The 25,348-nt window shown below is 36.6% G+C and overlaps 2 protein-coding genes across 3 annotated transcripts in view; both read right to left on the minus strand.

The window, feature by feature from the left end:
- Positions 1-3,306: 3,306 nt before the first annotated feature.
- On the minus strand, positions 3,307-14,830 carry slc6a14 (solute carrier family 6 member 14). The gene is made up of 14 exons (XM_079857946.1): positions 14,668-14,830; positions 14,347-14,515; positions 13,926-14,057; positions 8,337-8,474; positions 7,910-7,988; positions 6,760-6,892; positions 6,515-6,655; positions 6,197-6,425; positions 5,552-5,677; positions 5,345-5,463; positions 5,134-5,233; positions 4,944-5,053; positions 4,656-4,823; positions 3,307-4,529 (listed from the first exon to the last, which is right to left on the minus strand). The coding sequence occupies exons 1-14, from the start codon at positions 14,731-14,733 to the stop codon at positions 4,392-4,394; spliced, it is 1,848 nt and encodes a 615-aa protein (XP_079714072.1). The 5' UTR covers positions 14,734-14,830; the 3' UTR covers positions 3,307-4,391.
- A 2,512-nt stretch (positions 14,831-17,342) lies between these two features.
- fmoda (fibromodulin a) overlaps positions 17,343-25,348 on the minus strand; it is a 35,319-nt gene continuing 27,313 nt past the window's right edge. The window contains exons 1-3 of one of the 2 annotated variants that reach the window (XM_079857601.1): positions 21,670-21,749; positions 19,597-20,505; positions 17,343-18,238 (exon numbers count right to left, since the gene is read on the minus strand). In XM_079857601.1, the coding sequence (XP_079713727.1) occupies positions 18,087-18,238; positions 19,597-20,479 (1,035 nt within the window). In that variant the 5' untranslated portion in view covers positions 20,480-20,505; positions 21,670-21,749 and the 3' untranslated portion in view covers positions 17,343-18,086. Of the gene's footprint in view, positions 18,239-19,596; positions 20,506-21,669; positions 21,750-25,348 lie in introns of those variants that run through there. The other variant, XM_079857602.1, reaches the window with a different exon arrangement.

The raw sequence follows: 25,348 nt of genomic DNA on the forward strand, positions 1-25,348 counted from the left end.
TGAATTTTGTGATAAAATAAACAGAATTTGAAAGCTAATACTTTGATTCTTATCAGACATCACAAAGCACAAAGCCCTTTGCGATTATTGGATGGGAAGAGCACTACCAATGTTTGGTGTATGGAAAAAATGCAGACATGGCAACCCTGGCTTGAACTATGGGTGATTCATAAAATCAAATAGAACCTACTTTAACGTTTCTATTTTCTGTTAACTGTTAATGCATTATTGTCACATTAACTTAGACATCCCTAAATTCAACACAAGACATTTTCTTCACACACAGAGTTGCAGTCTGACACATTTTCCAATTGACAGGAAAATATCAGCTTATATCAGCTAAATAATTGCTTTTATTGGCCGATACATTGGTGCATCCGATGTTGGGACAGCAGAAAAACAACTAAAATTCAAAAGTTTTAAAGCATTGTCATAATTACACGGTTTGTAGTGCAAATAGTTTTACTGTTTACTGCACTTTTACTGCAGTTAATTGTTATTCTTCTACTTGTATACCTATATAGCGGCTAATGTATTGGAAGTCTTGCACAATTACGGAAAATAGCTTGGATATAAGCTGGATATATTGCCCTCGTTTTTCCCTGTACTCATTCAATCACAGTTGTGCTTTGACAAGTTGTTTCTAAAAGAGATTTAAATGATTGTATTTGCATCACAGGTGTAGCTCTACTGCTGCATGTGCAGCTCTGTGAGTTCCAGATTCAAATTTCAAACATGCATAACTTCATTATTGTTCCTCTATCACTGCTTTTTAATGTACTGTCAGTGTTAATAATTACACTATCATTTTATGTACCCTACAAGGAAGGGCTCAATGTTGAACTATTTTTTTTCATACTCTATCTTCTTTTGTACTCTTTACATATGATTTTTTTAACATAAAAAGCCATCTGAAGACCCTCCTGGCATTTGATGGATTATATTGTACTTTATACACTTTATACTATGAGATGACTAGAAAACAAATGACACTTTCATTCTCTGGTTGTCGTCTTATGCAACAAATGAAAAATAAATGAAAAATGTTTTTATGGCAATGTACTTTAGGTCAGGCTACTTCATATCTGTTGCTTCCTGACAATCGGAGCGACTCAGGCATGGGATTCTCCACAGATGGTTCCCTGTCCCTGTGCAAACAACAGCCAGTGTTCGGGTTTGACAACATCAAGACCTTCCAGGGCACGTAAAGCATTATTTTACCATCACTCTAATAGTTTCCATTATATACTTTCCTTTAGCTAATAAAATGTCAGTAAATGCTGCTTTCAGAGGTACTGTAGTCATCAGTTTTCCTGCTGTTGGTACTTGCTGTGTACAAACATATCAGTAAGTACAGTAGGTTAGGCTCTTTCCTTAAATCTTGCGCATTGAGATAAATCTGTTTTTCTGGAAACTTTACAGATTCATTGGCTGGAAAAAAATTAAAAAGTAATTTTGGAGGTTCCATGGGATGGACAGTGGACCGTGATGATGGTCTGGGATAATAGACCCTTAAAAAAAAAAAAAAAAAATATATATATATATATATATATATACACTCACCTAAAGGATTATTAGGAACACCTGTTCAATTTCTCATTAATGCAATTATCTAATCAACCAATCACATGGCAGTTGCTTCAATGCATTAGGGGTGTGGTCCTGGTCAAGACAATCTCCTGAACTCCAAACTAAATGTCAGAATGGGAAAGAAAGGTGATTTAAGCAATTTTGAGCGTGGCATGGTTGTTGGTGCCAGACGGGCCGGTCTGAGTATTTCACAATCTGCTCAGTTACTGGGATTTTCACGCACAACCATTTCTAGGGTTTACAAAGAATGGTGTGAAAAGGGAAAAACATCCAGTATGCGGCAGTCCTGTGGGCTAAAATGCCTTGTTGATGCTTGAGGTCAGAGGAGAATGGGCCGACTGATTCAAGCTGATAGAAGAGCAACTTTGACTGAAATAACCACTCGTTACAACCGAGGTATGCAGCAAAGCATTTGTGAAGCCACAACACGCACAACCTTGAGGCGGATGGGCTACAACAGCAGAAGACCCCACCGGGTACCACTCATCTCCACTACAAATAGGAAAGAGAGACTACAATTTGCACGAGCTCACCAAAATTGGACAGTTGAAGACTGGAAAAATGTTGCCTGGTCTGATGAGTCTCGATTTCTGTTGAGACATTCAGATGGTAGAGTCAGAATTTGGCGTAAACAGAATGAGAACATGGATCCATCATGCCTTGTTACCACTGTGCAGGCTGGTGGTGGTGGTGTAATGGTGTGGGGGATGTTTTCTTGGCACACTTTAGGCCCCTTAGTGCCAATTGGGCATTGTTTAAATGCCATGGCCTACCTGAGCATTGTTTCTGCCCATGTCCATCCCTTTATGACCACCATGTACCCATCCTCTGATGGCTACTTCCAGCAGGATAATGCACCATGTCACAAAGCTTGAATCATTTCAAATTGGTTTCTTGAACATGACAATGAGTTCACTGTACTAAAATGGCCCCCACAGTCACCAGATCTCAACCCAATAGAGCATCTTTGGGATGTGGTGGAATGGGAGCTTCGTGCCCTGGATGTGCATCCCACAAATCTCCATCAACTGCAAGATGCTATCCTATCAATATGGGCCAACATTTCTAAAGAATGCTTTCAGCACCTTGTTGAATCAATGCCACGTAGAATTAAGGCAGTTCTGAAGGCGAAAGGGGGTCAAACTATTAGTATGGTGTTCCTAATAATCCTTTAGGTGAGTGTATATATATATATATGCTGCAAAATGAATGGCTTACCTTTCACACGTTCCCATCAAATGATCATGAGCGTCATCTTCTCAGTTCTCGCGCAAGCGTCGTGGCGCTCTCTTGAACTCACATAAGAGGCCCACACGAAAGAAAATGAAAAGTTGAATAAAGCCGTTATTTTGGGGGTTTTGCGCACAAAAAGTATTCTCGTCACGTGATAAACTCAAGGCTGAGCCACTGTAGTCACTTGGACTATTTTAACGATGTCTTTACTAACTTTTCTGGGCTGGTAGATATCAATTACAGTACCTTGCAGCCTATGTAGGAATGACCCAGCTCTCAGATTTCATCAAAAATATCTTAATTTGTGTTCCGAAGATGAACGAAAGTCTTACGGGGTTGAAACAACATTAGGGTGAGTAATTACTGACAGAATTTTATGTGACCTAACCCTTTAAGTATTTTACCCATACTGAATGAAGGCTCAAAGATGCATTAGTCCTCAACACCCAAGAGACATGCCAATGAAAAACAAGACACAGTTGATTTGTGAGGAGAGCAATTACATGTTTATTTCTAAAATTGAAATAACACTGAACTTATTTAAATAAATCAAGGTCGACACAACAGCCTTTTAAACGTCAGCCTTTTAAACGTCTCTTGAGTCTCAGTTAGGCTCAAGTGTTCAAAAAGTAACTTCAAAAGTTAAACCAATAACTTCAAAAAGGTCTCTTCGATATAACGGATAAATAAAATAATGTTAAGAAAAATTAAATAGTCAAAGCCTACTCTGGCCTGGTTTCAGCCTCATCCCCGGCTGCAGTCGTGTCCTTATCTCATATAAGGAAAATGCGATTTACAACTTCCTGCTAATGCACTTGCATTCACATAAAGTAGCCTCGTTGACAAGTTTGGGTGAGTAAGGACAAAAAGCACAAGATATAGTACCTGTACCTTCAATAAACTGTAGATGACAATATAATTTATTTTGTAGCAAAAATAAACTGCTGCAGAAAAAACAAAATGTAACAAGTAATTGTATTACTTATCAGAAATGTATTGGAGTAAAGAGTACATATAATACTTCAAAAACTAAATTAAAAAATGTAGTCAAGTAGAGAGTAAAATATGCTAATATCTTTGATACTCAGTAAAACTACAAAGTAACCAATAATTTACTCAAATACGTTACACCATTGATTAACAATATGAATCATATGTACCTAAATGTTTTTTTACCCCCCTTTTTGTGATAAAAATGTTTGCAATATAAGATGCAAGATCTTCCAGATTGTCTGGTAATTATACCCATATTGATTAGTATTTATATGATAGTTATATTGTATTGATAATTATGAATATTACATTTCAATTTGGACATTAAAAACATAAATGTTACATGTTCCATTAAGAGCACCTAAAAAGATAAATGTAAACATACAAACTTCTCATAAAAGAAAAAACTTCTCATTAAAAATAAAATCCACAAAAAAATTAACTAGAATGCAATTAATTCATACAAAGGGATTAAAAGTATACACATTAACATGTTAAGTTATCTTACTTACTATGTTAAGTTATAAACTACAGAGAATAGTGCTACATACTGTTACGATTATGTTAAAAAAAAATTACAACCTAGTAGTGAATTTATTTGAGATTACAAATATATTTGCATCAGCCACGCCTCTCGTACCGTAACGTTCTCCTCTGTGACACTCCAAGTAAGGACCCCAGTCTTCTCTGGGAGAACAGGCTGCTTTGATACGCTGTACGACAAAATACAAGAGATCAAAATGAATAGTGCATGACTAAAGAATACAATGCACCACTGATATACTATGCATGTTAATATCTTAATGCCAACAGATAAAAATGTGAACATTCTGCTTTACCTGCCAGGGGCCTCCGCTAGCTTTGTACACATTCCAGGTTGCAAGAATAGGGATCCAAATGAGGCAAAATGCAGTCATACACCAGCCCAGGGAAATGCCCCAATCTGGGTATGCAACTGAGCCATATGTGGGGGACGTAAAAGTATACAAGGACCATACAAGAATAATCTGCATTAAAAACAATAAAAAGTTATTTCACATCATTATTGATTACAATTTATATATAGGTCTGTGTGTGTATATATATATGTATGTATATGTGTGTGTGTTTAAAAATCATGTACATACAGAAAGAACCACTGGGGTGATAAAGAACCAGCAAGCTCTCCACCATAACCAGAAGAGGGAGCTCTTGGCCCCGATCATCATCTCAATGTCCTTGATGAAACGATTACCACCTGAAAATGTACCTCATGAATTTTAGAAAAGGGCAGAACAATAACTGAAGAATAATATAACATATTACTGATATACTTACCGTAAAGAATGGATAAACCCATGACCTCCAGTAATCCAGCAACCAGGAGAATCCATCCAGCACAAAATGTGTCAATTAAATTCACCCAGTATATTCCTGCCTTTCAAAACATAGATTTTAAAAGTACAATTGAGGTCATTTTGTAATGGTGAGTTGGAAAGACTCTCTGAACCTTCAACCTAATCAGTGCTGTTCAGAACAGTTTGCCTACCCCAGTGACGCACGGCAAGCCAAGCAGAAAGAGAACAATGCAGACCGTTGTCGTAACAAGTCCCCGTTTGGACTTCAGAACTTTGGGATAGGCATCTTGAAAGCAAGTGGTGATAACCTCTGTAGACAGATCATGATTCTAATCAAATATTTGAGTAATGATTTAAAAAAAAAAAAAAAAAAGATTTATTATAAATCTATTCTTTACCTATTCCTGCAAACTGGGAGTCCAAGCCAAGGGTAATAAGCATGATGAAGAACAAGATTGACCACAGGGGTGATATGGGCAGCTTAGAGAGGGCATCAGGGTACGCAATGAAGGCCAATCCAAAACCTAAAACACAAATTGCAACTTAGCTTCTTGCTAAAACTGTTTTAATTGTTCATCCAAAGATGATAAAGAACCTTTCTATGGAAGCTTGTTTCCGCCACTGACTAAAAAATAAAAAAAGGTAATTGAAGTTTATATCTTGCAATTATAACTTTATAACTCGCAATTCTGAAAAAAGTCAGAATTGCAAGATGTACACTTGCAATTGTGAGAAAAAATGTCAGAATTGTGAGATAAAAAGTCGCAATTACATTTTGTATTTTTTTATTCCGTGGCGAATACCATACCCTTCAGTCAACAGTTCTTAAAAGAACCATTTTATTCTTAGAACATTTTATAAGCTAAAGAACCTTTTTCATTTTTAAGAGTGTATATTGTTTTTGGTAAACTATGGCTTTCATTACAAATTACTCATTTTATTATTTACTTTGTATTAAAAATTGTTCTGCAAATACAGACTTTTGATTACTTGTTTTTGACTTAAAATTAAAAACAACACTGCATTTACATTTCTGATCTTACCTGCATTTGCGACTTCTGACACTGGTTTCTGATAGACATGCGCCATGTGCCCAAGGATAGAAAAGATGGCGAAACCAGCAAAGATGCTGGTGCCACAATTTGTAACACACACAATAAGGGAGTCTTGGTAGCAGTTGTTGTAAAACTTATTGTAAGAGGACAGAGCCATCAAACCACCCCAAGCAATTGAGAGAGAAAAGAAGATCTGAGTAGCTGCATCCTTCCAAACCTACGATAAAAACAGCCTATGTTAACTGTATGATTTACAGTATGTGTATTCCGGTGCGGTTAGACCATTGTGTTTCGATATTTACACACCTCAGCATCAGCCAGTTTGGTGAGGTTGGACTTTGAACCGATGTAGAACTCGATGCCGTCTTTCGCTCCCTCCAGAGTTGCACCACGAATTAACAAAATTAAAAGGACGAGGTAAGGGAAAGTAGCTGTGAAATACACCACCTGAAACATACCATTTATGTTCAATTGAATCCAAAACGCTCTTGCCGTCTTAATACAATTTATTGTACAGATACAGCTTAATGTTTCTGGGGTGAAACACTAACCTTCCCAGAGGACTTGATGCCTTTGAAGAGAGCTGCTCCGACTAGTATCCAGGAGAGCAGCAGGCAGAGGGCCAGATGCCACACCACTGGCCCCGTCTCATTCATACTGCTAGTGCGCTGAAGAGCCACCTCACTGAGGACAAATAAAATGTTCAATGCAGAGACAAGAAAGGAAATACCAGTTGCATACAACGCATGAATGAATGTACAGTACTGTTGTACTCAGGGATCAGGGCTGTTTGGAACAGGGTTAATTTCTAGGTTATAACAGGGTATCAAACATGTAACATCTGCAAGTTTGCCCTCGTGACATGAACCCATTGACTCTATCAATCAAGACTAATGATTAAAACATGCTGAGGTTTAGATCATTTAAAAAAATTAGTCTCATGCTCACCAAGAATGCATTTATTTGATAAAAATACAGTAAAAACAGTAGTATTGTGAAATAAATTTCAAAAATGTTTTCAGCAGCTGTTACTCAGTGATCACATGATCCTTCAGAAATCATTCTGATTTGGTGCACAGGAAACATTTCTTTTTATTATTATCAATGTTATCAAAACAGTTGTGCTGCTTGATGTTTTTGTGGAAACCATGGTATATATTTTTTCAGGCTTCTTTAAAGAAAATAAATGTATCAAATCTTTCGTAAAATTATAAATGTCTTTACTGTCACTTGTCCTTGCTGAATGAAAGTATTACTATCTTTAACTTTTGAACAGTATTGTATAGTTACCGTTACCATTAATATTTTATTAAAATATTATAAATGATTCTAAAATCAGATAAATATGTTGGGTGGTGTTATGTTTAAACCAAACATTTGACACTTTTTACACTTACACTTTTGTGTTTGTGGCTTCCATCTTACTGCCTTGTAAACATCAAAAGTCAAGATAAACCACCTAAACTTCCTTTTTCAACAGGAAATACTTCAGAACAGGAGAAACTACACACCGCAAGTCTTTAGTGCTGTGCCGAACTGACACGACCCAAAACAATAAGTTAGTCACAAATGTAGGATCTATTTTGAGATATTAAACATGTCTGTGTTTTATCCAAGAACGTGGGAAGAAATGAAAACCGTGCCAACAAACTCTGGTTTCACTGACAAGCAGATATTGTATAAAAACAAATGTCAACTTACTCCCAGTATTTCTCGCTGAGGCTCTGGCCTGCTGAGAAATCATCCTGGCAGGTTTGATTCTCAGCAGTCACATTCAGTGCTGCAGTAGAAACGTTGTAGGCAGTTGAAATACAACATAAGGTAGAAACAACAATTTACTGCACTATTATTTGATTGTACAGTATCTTGATAAATAAATACTTTGAACATGCGAGACGGTAGTTAGATCTAAACTAGTTATGGTTATAAACTCTTATCTTTAAGCACAGAGCTGTAGGGAAGTTCCCATCAGAGAAATTTGTCACAGGGTTAAGTGCGAAAAGCCCATATCCCTTAAAAAGCCAGTTCATCTGGAAAAATCCAAATACTTTCATTATCTAAGCAGAAAGTCATGGTATGTCTGACACAGCAACATTGGCCTCTTTAGAGGAGAAGCAGTATAACAAACCTGTTGAGCTGCAGTTCTTGACACTCCAGGGGAGAGGATATTGAAAAGATGCAAACAGGTAGTAGATACTGTATGCAATGATCACATTATAGTAGATTGCCACAAAAGTGCTAACCAGCATCATTGTGATGCCAACACCTGCAAAAGATCACATGAAAAGATAGTTTAAGGTATAAATGACACATTTGAATCCTTTTGTTTAAATAAGCATGAACTTGATTTGCACCTGTTGGGTTTTTAAGTGTCTGCAAACCTCCTTAAACATTAATGTAAAAGTCCTGAGGGCATATGTAAGTATGCAATCTTCATTTTAACTGTGTCAACAGAGTATTTGTCCTTAGTATGTCTCAAGGTTGGTTTAGTACAAATTAGCCCTGAGGCATTTACCAGATTAGTGGACCTCAAAATATGGTAAAAGTCCACCTAAATCTTTGGTGCATATCTAAGAAACCACCTCTCCAGCTTCTAGATCTACCAATGTTAATTCTGTCATCATTTAGAAGATATTTTGAAGAATATGGGTAACCAAACAGTTGATGGGCCCCATTGACCTCAATAGCATGGAGGGGAAAAAATACTATGGAAGTCAATGGAGTCCCATCAACTGTTTGGTTACAAACATTCTTCAAAATATCTTCTTTTGTGTTCAGCAGAAGAAAGAAATTCATACAGATTTGGAACAACATGAGCGTGAGTAAATGATGATGGTATTTTCCTTTTTGGGTGAACTATCCCTTTAAGGTTGAATTTAAAGTGCCCCTATTATGGTTTTTCGAATATTCCCTTTCATGCCGTGTTTAATATAGCTGTCTGTGAATGTAAATGGTCTGCAAAGTTAAGTTGAAAGCGCACGATAAATAAAGTTGTCTCTCAAAAGAAACAATCGACTCTGAACCGCCTAAATGAGTCATTTGCATAATGCCGTCATAATGCGAACAACTTGACCCGCCCCTTCAACGCAAGATTCGCAAAATGCTTGTTCTTGAAAGATGGGTCAGTAGGCTACTAGAGGTCTGCACAGGCTTTAAACTGAAGCCCGAACCCGGTCCGTACCCGAAATCATTTAACCCGACTCGATCTGGCCCGACCATTACGGTTACATTTTAAGCCCGAAACCGACCCGAACCCGAGGCTATTCATTAAATATTAACCCGAACCTGACCCTGAGTTTTTTGGGACCCGTCGGGCTCGGGACAGGTTGCAGACCTCTAGTCAGTACCCAGTTTAATTTGGACCAGCTTGCTCCTCAGAATCACAACAAAGTATGATTAATTATTAGGGGTGGAACGGTTAACAAAATCCTCGGTTCGGTTTGTATCACGGCTCTGTGGTCACAGTTTTCGGTTAGATTCGGTATACATTTTGAATGTTTTTTTTTTTTTCCTTTTTAACACTTTAGAAATACCATACATCAGAATAAAATATCTAGCCTTATAATCTACCATTTACAGTATTTAAAAAAGTTATTCACAAGGTCATGTAATCAAAAAACTGAAAGAATGAGGCAGCTTGATCTTACGAATAGATACATTATTGTGACACTGATAATCATAAATTAAATCTGTGAGATTCTGATACCGCAAGAAGGGAGATGTTGTTCATTTCAACAGGCTTTTCATTTCTTTGTAAAAACGTTTTCAACTGTTGGCCTTAAACAAATTGTAGCTGAGAACAAAAAGAATTGGAAGAATAGGCTTTCTTGTCACTGTCAGTGCCTACATTTATTACAGTGTTGTTAACTTTGTGGTGGCTCTTACAAAAAATGAATCTTTAAATGAAGAAAAATAACTTTTTATGGTGACATTTAGGCCTCCAACATAAAAATAAGCATAAGATCAACCAGCATAATAATTTCCTTTCTTTAAAATAAACTCAACCACTTGAAATGAAAGTGCAGTATTTGAAAGAAAACCAAACAAATAAATATTATGGATTTTGTATCACAAGTCAATGTGCCACTGTGTTATGTAATGTAAATAAATTAAATAACAAAATGAGCTGCCCTTAAATATGAAATACTGCATAAATAAAATTAACACATACTGCACTGTTTCAAGACAACATTGCTCTGTTAATTCTACATTCATGTTCTTTTGCAAGAAGATTAGTATGTCCACGTTTTCTGCTGACGAGACCAGCTTGCAGTGACAGTGCTGTAGAGAAAATTCTCTCACTTGGTAGTGTGGAAGTGTTTCCATTAGCATAAGCAACACGTCTTTGCACAGTGCTTACAAACTGTCGCGGTTTTATCCACCACTTTCTTAGCGCCGTTGTCATCATATGTAGCACTAAATCCAAAATGATCCCACACATTAGACCGAAACAATACTGTCGGACACTCCTATTTGCCTACATGCCAAATTATTTAAAAAAAACGTTACGCTGCGCGGACCCGAACAATACACACCGTGTCTTGAACCGTGACAAGTGAATTGAATGGTTCTGATTTTTTCATGAACCGTTCCACCCCATTTAATTATTGACTGTAGTTTTGTGTTTTATATTGTGTAGGTCCTCGGCTAACTGGCTAACTCATGTTTTAACTGTCTTACTGAAATAGTTCTGCTAAGCAGCTGTGGGCCACTATTACCTAAAATGGTGTATTTTAATGCAGATTGTCTGTTGTTCTTACTACTTTGAGTAAAGATAAAGGATGGAGTAAGATTTGTTTTACATTACATTACATTAGACCGAAACGATACTGTCGGACACTCCTAACATTTGCCTACATGCAAGTCTGTTCAACCTTTCCATTGTATCCTCAGAGATCCCTAAAGATTGGAAAACAGCAGCAGTCATCCCCCTCTTTAAAGGGGGTGACACGCTGGACCCCAACTGTTATAGACCGATATCCATCTTGCCCTGTCTCTCCAAAGTTTGCGAAAGCCAGATCAACAAGCAGATCAAACATTTTGAATCCCACAATACACTTTCTGCCATGCAATCAGGTTTCTGAGCTGGTCATGGCTGCACCTCTGCTACACTCAAGGTCTTAAATTACATTACAACTGCCATTGATAAAAGACATTACTGTATTTATTGACCTGGCCAAGGCTTTCGAAGCGGTCGACCATCGCATCCTCATTGGCAGACTTGGTAGCCTTGGTTTCTCGAAAAACTGCCTCGATTGGTTCACCAACTACTTCTCTGACAGGGTTCAACATGTTAAATCTGAGGGTCTGATGTCTGGACCTATTGCTGTCTCGATGGGGGTGCCACAAGGTTCGATTCTCGGGCCAATACTATTCTCTGTGTATATCAATGATGTTGCTCTTGCCGCTGGTATCTCTCAGATCCACCTCTACGCAGATTTTTTACACCATTTTATACACATCTGGTCCTACATTGGACACTGTGCTAACCAGTCTCCAAAAAAGCTTTGATGCCATTCAACATGCATTCTGGGGACTTAAGATGCTCCTAAATTCCAGCAAAACTAAATGAATGCTGTTCAATCGCACACTGCCCGTACCTGCCAACTTGACTAGTATTTTGACTCTGGATGGATCTAGACTAGATTATCTGGTATCTGGTATCTGGTTAGATAATTCACTTTCCTTTCAGTTCCACATTAACGAGCTTCAAACCAGAATTAAATCTAGAATTGGCTTCTTATTCAGAAACAAAGCCTCTTTCACTTGCTGCCAAACATACGCTGGTAAAAATGACTGTCCTACCAATATTAGATTTTGGCGATGTCATTTATAGAACTGCCTCTACCTCTCTTCTGAAAAGGTTAGATGTGGTCTACAACAGTGCCATCCGTTTTGTCACCAATGCCCCTTTTAACACCCACCATTGCGACCTATATGCATTAGTGGGCTGGCCCTCTCTACATACTCGATGCCTGACCCACTGTAACCATTTTATATATAAATCAATTCTACGCAAAACCCCTCTGTATCTGAACTCTTTCCTCACCATTGCCTTACCTGTCCATAACCTGTGCTCTAGCAGGTACATCTCCCTAGTAATCCCAAAAGCAAATACTTCCTTCGGCCGTAGCTCCTTCCAGTTTGCAGCTGCATGCGACTGGAATGAGTTACAAAAGACTCTGAAACTTGAGAACACCATCTCTCTCATTTCCTTTAAAGCACGACTATCAGAGCTTCTGCCTGTTCGTTGCACATGTTGACCCCCCTTCGCACTCAATTTACCTCTGCTCTAGTGCCTTTGGTTCTTTGGTACCCTGCTTGCACTGTCTTGCGCATTATCTTATGTGTTGTATGCTATTTGCACAGTATACTTGCACAATTATGCCCAGTATCATATAGTACTTATGTAGTTGCCTTGCTATTTTAAATAACAACTTGATCCATTTATTATAGATTATGTTGCACTACGTGTTTATATATCGATACTGTTTATTCTATTGTCCAGAAAACTTGTATTTTATTTATAATTTTATTCCCTTGTGTATTTAATGTGTAATTTGTGTAATTTCATGTGTAACTATTTATTGTCTTGCACCTCGCTTTATCTTGGCCAGGTCGCCGTTTCAATTGAGAACGTGTTCTCTACGTGCTTACCTGGTTAAATAAAGGTTAAATAAAAAAATACACACCGTGTCTTGAAATGTGACAAGTGAATTGAATGGTTAGGATTTTTTCATGAACCGTTCCACCCCATTTAATTATTGACTGTAGTTTTGTGTTTTATATTGTGTAGGTCTTCAGCTAACTGGCTAACTCACATTTTAAAGGAACACTCCACCGTTTTTTTAAATAGGGCTTTCACCGTCTTTCCTATATTTAGATAGGTGGGCAAACACATTTTTGTCTCAGTGCATGCATTGTTTTAGTTTTGCAGCGCCGCCGATAGCTTAGCTTAGCATAATGAATGGAATCCTTTGTAGTATCCTTTGTAGTATCCTTTTAATCCTTTGAGTAAAAGTGATAAAAAAATAGAAATAAAAAAAACGAATTACTTCTTGTGGCCTGCTTATTCACAACGAGTACAAATAGCAATGCAGATTAAGACTAGGCGATTTCCTAGGCAGATATTGACTTGGAACTATATTGGGGGGAAGCACAGGCGAAGCACTGCTACTTAATGCTGATGGTGAGGAATTGTTGCAACATCTGTACCTAAACGGCGTATCACTGAGAAATGTCCTGCTCAAGTCGTCCTTGCGATGGAGGTTTGAGTTGAATAACTAGTTCTTCCAATGTTTCACATCGGACTCACGCTCAGATTTATTCAGTATGGTCAAATCAACGCTATTGTTACTGTCTTTACAGTGTATACAATCGCTAAGGATTGAGGAAGCCTCCGGAGCTAAAGTTCAGTTACAGTATGGTAATGTGTGTTTTGTTTTGGACACGTGCTGTACGTGGCAGACCAATCACAACAGACTGGGCCATCTGGCCAATCAGAGCAGAATAGGCTCTCGGAAAGGAGGGATTTAGAGAGACTGACAAGTTGTTTGAGAATCATTGAAAAATGTGGTGATGTGCAACGTATATTATGAGAAAATTAAAGTGTTTTTTGACCTTTGATGCATGTAAACCTGTTGTAGGAGACCTCCAAAACAAAATTAGCAACCTTTAAAGTAGCTTAATAGGGGCACTTTAAGTGCTCATATGTTACCTTGCAGTATGGGCACAGCTTTCCACACATTGATTGGGCCTTGGCTGCAGAATTGTCCAAAAGAGCTCTCCATAAAGAACAAGGGAAGGCCAGCAACAGCTAACATGATAGTGTAGGGGATGAGGAAAGCCCCTAGAAATGTAAAGGAGATGCAGTATTCAAAAACAGAGAGAAATATAAGAGACATTTGTGTCTATCTATCTATCTATCTATTGAAAAATCTATCTTTTAAACTCACTAAACTAAAACAAAACTTCAAACCTTTTAAACTTCAAACCTTAAAACTTAAAGCTGTTAAAACTACCTTAAATTTTCTGGTCTAGCTTTCTCAAGCCAACTTCAAAGTTTGTTTACGAACTTTACTCATCTAGTTTCATTTATCATGCACTGATTGTGGAAAATCTTTTCAAAAGTTACTTACCTCCCCCATGTTTGTAAGCCAAATAGGGAAATCTCCACACATTTCCAAGACCAACTGCATAGCCGATCATAGAGAGCATGTACTCTCGTTTGCTACTCCAGTTTCCCCTGTCAGTGTTCTCATCTTCATGCCCAACATGAGGATCTGGGTTGTTAGACCCATCTTTATCCTGCAAAAAAAAAAAAAAAAAAAAAAAAAAACATGCATATTTATAACATCAATTTATAACAAATCACATCACAAAAAAATCTTCAGTTGGTCTTGCTTTACAATTTTCACATTTGCTATCGTTATTATCAAAACATTCCAATAAATGTATACCTTCTCGACTGCAACTGAGTTTTTGAAAAGCACTCCTGTAATGTTGTTCAAGTCGTATTTCCTCATTCTTCATCAGTCTCAAGAGCGGCAGCTAAAGTGATAGATACACCTGACCGAGTGAACTTGAAGAAAAACTGTACCTACATGGTAGTCTTATATGTGTGACATACACCCCTCCCCACTTCCTTTTAACATGACAAAACATCACACGTGGTGTGTTCATCACAGTTCAGCACACATTACTGATTATAATCTCGTCTGACGGAAATATTGAACTTTAAATCAGTATTTTAGATTTTATCAGGATTTATTAATAAAGTTGTTTGGAAGAGATAAATATTCTTGAGTGTGTAAAAAAAAAAAAAAAATATATATATATATATATATATATATATATATATATATATATATATATATATATATATATATATATAATATTATACAGTGTGTAAGTACATATTGTTTTCTCTTTTTTTACATAGGAAGTACATAGGAAGTCACATAGTGTCAAGTAAGAGTCAGAATAAACTACTAATGACTGTAAACCAAGGCCCCTGATAAACTACACTTACTCCATCAGAAAGGGGACTTCACAGTCGTCTTGTCATAACAGCATGAACGTCAACTGTTCATGATTCAGCAAGAAAAAAAGCATGAGGTTTAGATATGTATGACATATTCATATATTTAGCGAGATCACTTCCATGAAATTTTGTCAGTCAACATTTAGGCAAGGCTGAGCTATTCAGGGAATGTCAGGGAAGCAAGATTGACTTTATTAATATAAAACATGTTTTGGTGTGGTTTTACAGAGCAATACAATGTAAAAAAAAAAAAAATATTAGCTGCCTATATACATATAACATATATAATATATATATATATATATATATATATATATATATATATATATATATATATATAATTATATTATATATATATTATATATGTTTTTATATTGCTTTAACTCATCAAAATAAGTTTGTCAAAAATGTTATGTTACATAAGATTCTACAAATCAACAAAGTCAGTTCAATGTGATTTAAGTTGAAATTACTTAAATATCCAAGTTGATTGCACTTAAAAATTTAAGACAGCAACTTTTATTCCATAGAAGTAAACTTTGTGTTTGATGGTTATGTTTGATGGTGTGCCAATCCTTACATATAGAAGAAAATGTATCATAAAGCACAAGAAAAGATACCGGGAATTAAACGAATCCACTTCCCTGTGTTTTTTTTTTTTTTTTTTAAAGCATGTTAAAGTGCAGATTCCAAAAGCATTATTGACATTCCACAAACCCTCAATGGCTGGACACTGAGGGATGGAGAGCAAACATAAGATCTTTGTATCAAGCCTGAAAAGAGAGCACAATCCTGAAATAATCAGGCAACTTATTAACTCAACACCCTCAACATTTCTACAGGTTTGAACATCTCACCACCTGTATTTAAGCCTTATAAATCACTGTAATTTTGTTAAGCGTCAGATTATAGTATGGTTTGCTGATTTGTGAGCCACTTGTGAGATAGGTCATGCGTTGTCTGCCGCAACATGATGTTATTGCCCAGAAGTGTTTTGACTGTCATTAAAGTGCTTATCAGGTAGTTACAGTTAAAAGAAACAAACACCCCCCTTAAAGACTGTGCCTGTTTCAGAGGAAACATGTTATCATATACTAAGAGTTAAAATAAAGTCACTGGAATGAGAGTGAGCACCTACAATAGTGCTTGTGGTCAGAAGGTCATTAATATATATTAGTATTACAAATCAGTTCATTTGACAAATGTGCTGTGATTTCAAGTGTTCGGGGAGCTGTGCAAGGTAATCTCATGTTATGTCATTGAAACTTTTTTTTTTTTTTTTTTTTTTTTACTATCTCTAACAAGTCATTGGTTGTCAAAGTTAGACAGTATCTTGCTGAGTTTCCAGTGTGCAGTGACTTTGATAAAAAGAAAGCAAGCTATAATCTAAAAATAGGGTGTTTTTGTAGGGTTTTGGGAGTATGGGAGTATAAATATAACGGTACAAATGAAGACTGTGTGAGTCATCTGAATACATCACATTCGAACTGGTGTGGGATTGCATACTCCCTATTACACACTAGACAATCTGATGTCATTGTCCTATTGTCACAAACACATGGTAACTCAAACAAAACAACATCATTAAGCTTACTACATTCTCAAATATGTGTAATGTGACAATAATTCCCAATGACCTGCAGGCTAGTAACACATGACTTGCAAATTGAATTACATTAATATGTGACTAATTCATGGCATAAAGCACAAAAGCCACATTCTCCTGTCAGTTTTGTCTGAAGGTTACTTCCTTGATTCGGGCCTAAATTTGTCTAAATGTTCTGCAAGCAGGAATACTCCATCAATATTTCAAAGATGTGTCAATATAATTAAGATTAATAGCAATAAATTGATATTTAGAAATGAATAAGAAAAAAAACTATCTAATGAATGTTGAACTTGAATGGTGTCTTATGGGTAACGTGTTATAGTCTATATTAGTATCAGACAAATTAAATTAGCAGTTTGTGAGCTGCAATTTATTCAACAGAAATATTAGGCCAATTTAGATATTAAGAGATAAAAGTTGGTACAGAGAACTAGTGAAATACGATTTGTTTGCATGTGTATTAAACTCACATCAAAACATTTAAAACATCATAATATACTTTATTGAGCCACACGAAAGGTCTGAAAGCATGTTTAAACACCAGGACCTCAGTCATTTTTTAAATTTCACATGCAATATATTTGCTCTTAAAACAACAATTCAAAGTTTTTCTTTCCCCTCTTTCAGATGTGAATAGTGGAGAGATTACTGATTTAAAAGGTTTTTCTTTACTTTTATTATGATGATATCATATCAGATAAAACATTATAGAACAAGTCAGACACATGTTGAGATGTAGATGTAGTCAAGTAAGATGTTTCTGTTCTCAGATCTGTTCTTCTGTCTCTCGTGTAGAATAAATACTCACAGCATTGTTCAAACTCCTTTCCTGAAGAGACATGAATCCAGGTTGCACAAACCTAAAGTAAATCAAATGTGCATCAAGCAAAATAGCAAACTGTAATGTTGATTTTAGCGCTGCCAATAGTGTCATCTAACCAACATAAAAGCATATTAGAATGGCAATGTGGCTTTTGATTGGCTTCACATACCTTTACAAAGGATCTCCATTTCCTATCTAAATCTCTCAATTTCCCTTTTTCCCCCATTTCTGTTTTTGTACCTCTCTCTAAAGTCCACAGGAAATTAGATTCCTCTCATACAAAATCCCAAGGAACTCTAACTTTCCCTACTATAAAAATGTACATCAATGCTATGTTATGCCACTTTGAGATAATAATGTTGGAGGGGAAACAAAAGAGCCCCCTGCTGATTGGTCAGTGCCATTACACAGCGATATCAGAGGCCAGACGAAGGCACAGGGCAGCTTCAGAGGGCATTTCTCCAGGACTGATCTCATTTCCTTCCAGCCTTAAGACTTTCAGCTTGGAGAAGTTCATAACATCCACCACACTGCAGAAACTGCCCAATGAGAACTCTGAAACGAAAGAAAAACGCTCAAGTTTTAAATACAATTTCAACATTTCTGTCATGGGAACAGTCATTGGATGAAAATAGATAAGACTGTTACACTGTTACATGGCAAGGAATAATTTTCTTAATCAGTATTTTTTTTTTTTATTAAATCAAAGCCTTAAAAATATCTAACATCCTTAAATAGCCTAAGCTAAATTTGCACAAGAAAAATAACTAATTTCAGAGAATAAATCCTTTTAAATCATTACTTATGTATTTTTTTTAATTCATAAAATTTCCCTAAAAAAATATATTAAAAATCATTAAAAAAGTTGTGAAAATGACTAAAACCGCTGTATTCTGCTGCCAGGCCATTAGATGGCGATGAAACACTATAGACTGAACACGTAATACGCATGTGCACGACGTCATCATCTTCAGACCGTTTTCAAAAAAATTGCACTTTGAAACCCGTTTTTTAAAACTTTTCATTTTCAGGCACCCAAAATGTCGTTGTCGTGTAAACGAACAGCCAAAACGCTTAAAGTTTTATGCTTTTAGTTAAAAACGGTGTCATGTAAACAGCCCCTCAGTCATAGTTTTCATGCGTTTCATATAGTTTCCATTGTCTGTTTTGCCTGAGTTCTAGTCATCTATTGTCATGGTTTCTAATTAGTCATCACCTGTTCCCTGTTCTGTTAATCATCATCCTCTGTGTTTTTAAGGGTGTGTTTCAATCAGCTCCATCAGTTAAGTAGTCACGGCACTAATCAGGGAGTCGGCTATTATAAGGGCTGTCTCAATCACAAAATCCTTTCAGTGCACTGGAACGTTCATTCCCTAAAAAATCCCACAATGCACCGCAGAGACCAGAAATGAAGTGTGAAACATAAAACGCACGTTAGGTAGTGAACACATCTAGTTCATATTTTTAATTAATATTCAGCTGAAATGTTGCAAGGATATGTAACAGAACAATGTGTTTAATGGCATAAAAAAAATAATATAAAAGAATATATAAGTCCTGCCTGTTGTTGATTAATACAACGTTGTATGTAGTCATGTCGCCGGAAATTGAGCAATTACTGTCCCAATGTGTAGTGAACCAGGGTCCTTACCAGTGCCCGGATTTTATTCACGAGCTTGTGAGCTGATTGAGACGCACCCTAAGATTTCTGTCTTCCTCAGTTCTTGTCAAGAGGGTTAATGTTTTGTTAATGTTACAGTTTATTAAAAAGTTATATCTCACACATCGTCTTTGGATTATCTATACAAGCCACTCCTGACAAAAGGTTAGTCCAGTCATGAAATATTATCCAATTATATTTCATTAAAAAAATAAAACAACAGTAATTCTAACAAATAAGGCTTTGATCTGACCTTTGATCTGATTGGCCTGAAGATAGAGATGTTGCAGACTGGTACTAACAACCGGAATGCTCTCCAACTTGTTGAAGGACAAATCCAGCTCCACCAGACCGCTGTTGTTAAAGGTGTTTTGGGGGATGCCTTTGTTTGTGAGCTCATTGTGAGAAATACGGAAATACTGCAGGTTGGTGAACTGGCTGAGGAAGTTCACTGGAACTGCTTCGATAGAGTTGGACTCTAGGTAGAGCTGGTGGAGCATCTCAGGAAGACCATTTGGAACCTTCTTGAGCTGGTTACTGCTCACATCCAGCAGTGTTAACGACTTCAGACCTTTCAGACCACCACCAATATCCTGGAGGTCATTGTTATGGAGCAAAAGTATGGTCAAATTCTCCATGCCCTCAAAAGCGTTGGGGGCCAACTTGGCAATTTTATTGTGATTAAGGCGAAGGTCACGTATTGAGCGAGGTAAGTTGGACGGCACCTCGGTTAGGTTGTTGCTGTTCAGGTACAGGCGATCCAAGTTCGCCAGTTTAGCAAACACTTGCTTGCCCACTGAGTTAATATGGTTCTCATGCAACATAACCCACACAAGGTTGGTGGCATTTTCAAAAGCATTATCTGGGACAGAGGTGATCTGATTGTGCTGTAGGTACAAATACTTCATACGGGATGGGATGTAGGGCATTTGTTTAATGTTGCGGTTGTCGCAGTACATGGCAATTGGGAAGGTTGGAGGACAGTCGCACTCCTCGGGACATTCTCCCCCGGTGTTGTCGGCCTGCAGAGAGGCGTAACCACGGCTGTGCAGAGAAGAAAGCCATTGGAAGGGATCTCTGTCCTGAGCCAACGTGAACTTCAGGAGTCCCAACAGCAAGAGAGCGACTAGCCGCATTGTCACAGAAACAAGAGACTCGACAGCTACAGAGAGAAAGAACATTTTAATATTTGTAGGATTCAAAACAATTATTACATACTTAATTGTTGGCAACCCCGTTGTGAAACCAGCCTCAGATGGATTGCTAGTCTTTGCTGGTTTAAGCTGGTCCAGCTGGCCTCCCAGCCCAGATAAGCTGATAGTCAGCTGGTTTAGCTGGGTGCTCTGCTGAAGAAAAAAAAAAAAAAAACAGTGCTGGTCTTCCAGCATATATAGTCTGGCTAGTTTAAAAGGAGTTTGGGCATTGTCTGACCATCTTAACCAGCAAATAGACCAGATTGGCCATAAACAGCTGAATACCAGTTTGGACAGGATTAGAGACCAGTTTAAAACAGCTAAGACCATCTTAGACTGATTTAAACAGTTTTTTTCAGCTGGGTGACTAGCTTGGCTTCCGGATTGTCTAGCTGACAAGTGCCGAAAATCCATCTAAAACTAAAAAAAAAAAAACTGATTAGGCTTAATGACCAAAAAATTTTAAGATCAAAAAAGAAAATGTGGTCACACTTTAGATTAGGGAACAATGATCACTATTAACTACGACTTTTGCCTTAATAAACTTCTAATTACTGTTTATTAATAGTTAGTAACGAAATTGTTAAATTTAGGTATTGGATTAGATGTAGAATATGGTCATGCAGAATAAAGCAATAATATGTGCTTTATAAGTGATAATAAACAGCCAATATCATTGTAACATGCATGCTAATAAGCAACTAGTTAATAGTGAGAATTGAAACCTTAACTAAAGTGTTACCGAAAATGTAGATAAAAAGAAGATACACAAATGATTGCACCCCAGACAAAAATGGTTAATTGTGCATGAATAACCTGAATTAGTGGCTATACTATCCAAAATGTGACAAAATAGTGCAGTCAGTAGTGAAGGGGAAAAAATGAAAACCATGAGAACAACAACAAACATTTAAACCTATTCCGCAAAGAACACGCTCAAGAACAAACAGTAACACACAACCTGAATTCAGCTACTGTGAGCTTATTCCACTCAGTACCAAATCCAAAGAGGAACATTTCAACAAGTCTCCATTGATGCAGAGATGCAAAATAAGACAAGTAAAAAAAAAAAAAAACTAAATAAATAAATCTTGCACTAACAAGTTGGCAGTAGCAAACAACATCACACCTACCTGATCAACAAAGGCACTGCCTTCTCTTTGTCTCACTGTGAGTCCCTGTAGCAATATGGAGTGAGTTTGGCAAAGATGCAAATACCCCTTCTCCCCTACAAGCTTTTTTGCCTCCACCCTCCGAAGCCCCCTCTCAAACCCTGTCCAATTACAGAAGACTTGCCTTTTCCATCCCAAGTCCATTTTTTTTTCACCAGTTTTGAGTGGCTGGTCTCGATCGCTCCCAGCTGTGGAACATGTAGGGACATCTGCTTCTGCATACATCAAGCTTTTCTCATTAAGGAGAATGCGGCCCTCACGGCGAGACTGACCAAACTATCAACAGTGCATGAGGGAGCTGTATACAACTATGCAGACTCTTTCTACCTCTGAGCCGCCCAAGAGGCACAACAGACATTTTCGCTTCAGATTCAAAAAAGAAACATATTCATCACATTTTCCTCAGATGCATACTTACCGACTCAAGTTATTTAGCAGAAAAGAAGTGGCCATGCTAACATTGCGGCCAAAAACATTCATCTGCCATTCAATCTCTTGTGTGTTTCATATCTTTTTGTGTTTCATATCTTCAGGCACTCATCCTGAGGAATGTCAGGTCCTCCATCTCTTGAGAGGCCTCTCTTTTTGTGGTCTTTGATGGCTGGTTACAGCCAGCTGTTTTTTGGTAAGGAAGTAGATCTGTGGCGTGCTAGAGGTGCTGTGCTTTGGACTTAATGCAAAACAAGTCAGACAGCTTCAGGCCTGAATATACCATCACAACCACAGGTCTTGAGGGATTCTCCATTTTTATTTACTGTTTGAAGGGATGGAGAATGTGAAAAACCATAGGTGTGGAAAGGTAGTGAGAATTGTAAATGTTTTGGGTAGTTCTTGTATAGCTAGTTTGGTTTAATGTACCAATGAGTCAAAACATTTTCAAAATCATTGTCAACCTTCCAAATGTAGTTTTAAAGTTACTGGAGTAAGTGGTTGTAACTTCATTTTGTGTAATACTAATAAGGATGATAAACACTTTATTTTACAGTTTCCCTGTTACACATCTTACATGTACTAAAAGTACTATAGTACTGTAATCTATGCATAATTACAGGCCTACATGTTGTTAATTAAAATTACTCAGTACTTATTTGTATAATTATACTGTAACAAGGGCACCTTAAAATAAAGTCTAACCAGTGATTATTACAAAATTCATCATTGCATTAAATATATTTGTATACATGACATACAAGATCCAATTATTATGACATAAAAGTATCTTAGTGTCCATACTGCTTGTCAAATTCAATCAGCAGTGGAATCTTTCAAAGGCTATAGAAGTAATTATAAAATTACATATAATAATGTACTCAAGTCCTACTTGAGTCTGTCAAAAACAAATTCCTTAAAAACACTAATTGCATTTAATCTGATTTTAAACTATAATACATTTGTATTTAATTGCAATTTAATTAATTTAATTAACATGCAAGTGCCTGAAAACATTACATTCAGTTCGCACTTAAGTAGTATTTGTCTAACTATGTTATTGAGAACAGTATTATTGATCTGCCTGCATTGACACCATTGTATGAAAACTGAATTGAACAATGACATCACTGTTTTCTCCAGAGCTGCTGTCTAGATAAATGAACTAAATTAATAATAACGATCTGTACAATGGAAATTAATCAACACTGAAATTACTTAAACTGGATAATGACTTTCTTCTTACTCTGTTGCATTCATTTCCTGTTATCACAGTAAAGCTGCTTTGAAACAAATTTGTATGTAAAAAGGGCTACATAAATAAAGGTTGACTTGACTATTATGTGTCTAATAAGTACTCTTTTTAAAAATATAATAAAGTGTTCTTCTTTTTTACAAGGATGTCAAGTCTACTTCAGTAAATTGCTTAACTTAGGTTTGTTTAGTAAGTAGATCAGCGAGCTAATCACCTATAAAAACAACTTTAGCTAGCCAGTTTTAGCATGAATTGTGACAGAAAATTGAAGATCTATACAATGAAACAGCATAGGATTCTTCACCCCCCAGTATCCCTTCAGTCTAAACATTATTCGGATGCATGTACAGATGATTCGATCACTATAGCCCTGTAAATTATTCATACTTTAGCTGCACGTAGCCTGACTGTCTCTAAAAAGCCTCAGGTCCAGAAACCAGAATGCACAGGGTCTGATCCCATGAGGGAGGTGAACTCAGCATCAGGAAACACTTTACATTCCTGCCATCCCTGTCCCTGCTCCTGCTGATCTCTCTCCAGCCGTGACTTAGCCTCTTTGAACTTTAGGCTGATATGTGATTTGTGTTTCAGCACACAGAGGTCAGACTACAGAGGTGACCTGAATCTCTCTGAGACGTGCTTTCTTACATTATCTAGAGTGATGACCTCTGTGTGTAAATGAAGACTGAAACTATGGTCACACTTTAGTTTGGGAAACACACATTCACTATTAACTACGACTTTTGCCTCAATAAACTCCAAATTTACTGCTTATTAATAGTTAGAGAGGTAGTTGTTAATTTGGGTAGAATTAAGGGATGTAGAATATGCTCATGCAGAATAAGGCAATAATGTGCTGTATAAGTACTAATAAACAGTCAATATGCTAGTAATATGCAAGCTAATAAGCAACTAGTGAGAATTGTTCCTCAAACTGAAGTGTTACCGAAACTATTAGTGATCATCAAGTATAGCAAGTTATTCCGCTAGAATTTTGATCATATACTGTATAGATGTCTGATTCCAATGTCTAGTCCAAAAATGAATATTGTGTCATCATTTACTCACGCATTTGTAGTCCAAAAACTGTATGGCATACCTTCCGTGGAACATGAAGATGTTAGAACGTAAGTATTTGAAGAAAATGTCTCAATGTGCATGTTTTTTTTGTTTTTTGTCCAGAGTTAAAGGGATATGCTCACCCTCATGTCCAAACCTGTATGAATTGCAAACAAATTGCGTCACGTAATTAGTGTAAAAAATTATATTTTTACAGCATTTGTTTTTAAACAATAAATATTGACATGAATAAATACTCAAGTATTATTTCACTCTCTGTTTAGATTATTATAGTTAAAAAATAATAATCTACTACAATACAAAAAGAAAAACAGCTACACTCTATGGCAACTCTTTAGTTTAGGGTCTCACTTTTAACTAGTTGTTTATCAACATGCATATTACTAGAATATTGGCTGTTTATTACTTATAAAACACATATAAATGCTTAATTTTGCATGACCATATTCTACATCCCTTAACTAAACAACTACTAACTATTAATAAGCAGTAATTAGGAGTTTATTGAGGCAAAAGTCGTAATTAATAGTAATAGTAAATAGTAAACAGTTTCAATGTCACACAAAAAGTAAATAGTTGAAATCTGTTACTTTCAATACAAATCAACCCCTGGGCCATAAAAGTTCCTTCATTAGTGTTGTTTCATATTTAGATAAATGTATTATTCTAGTAGCTAGAATTTAGCAGATAATAAAATGAACATGTCAAAGTGCACTTTAGTAAACATTAAGCATACTCTGGCATTGGTCAAACCATTATCAGAACTCACAATTCATTATTAATTTCTAACAGTTTAAAAAATATATCATTCTGATGTCCTTTGTGTAGTGATGATGTGTAATTTGAGATATAGCACCCTCTAGGCATCAGTTTAGG

This window comes from Squalius cephalus (assembly GCF_949319135.1).
Source record: "Squalius cephalus genome assembly, chromosome: 22".
Lineage (NCBI taxonomy): Eukaryota > Metazoa > Chordata > Actinopteri > Cypriniformes > Leuciscidae > Squalius > Squalius cephalus.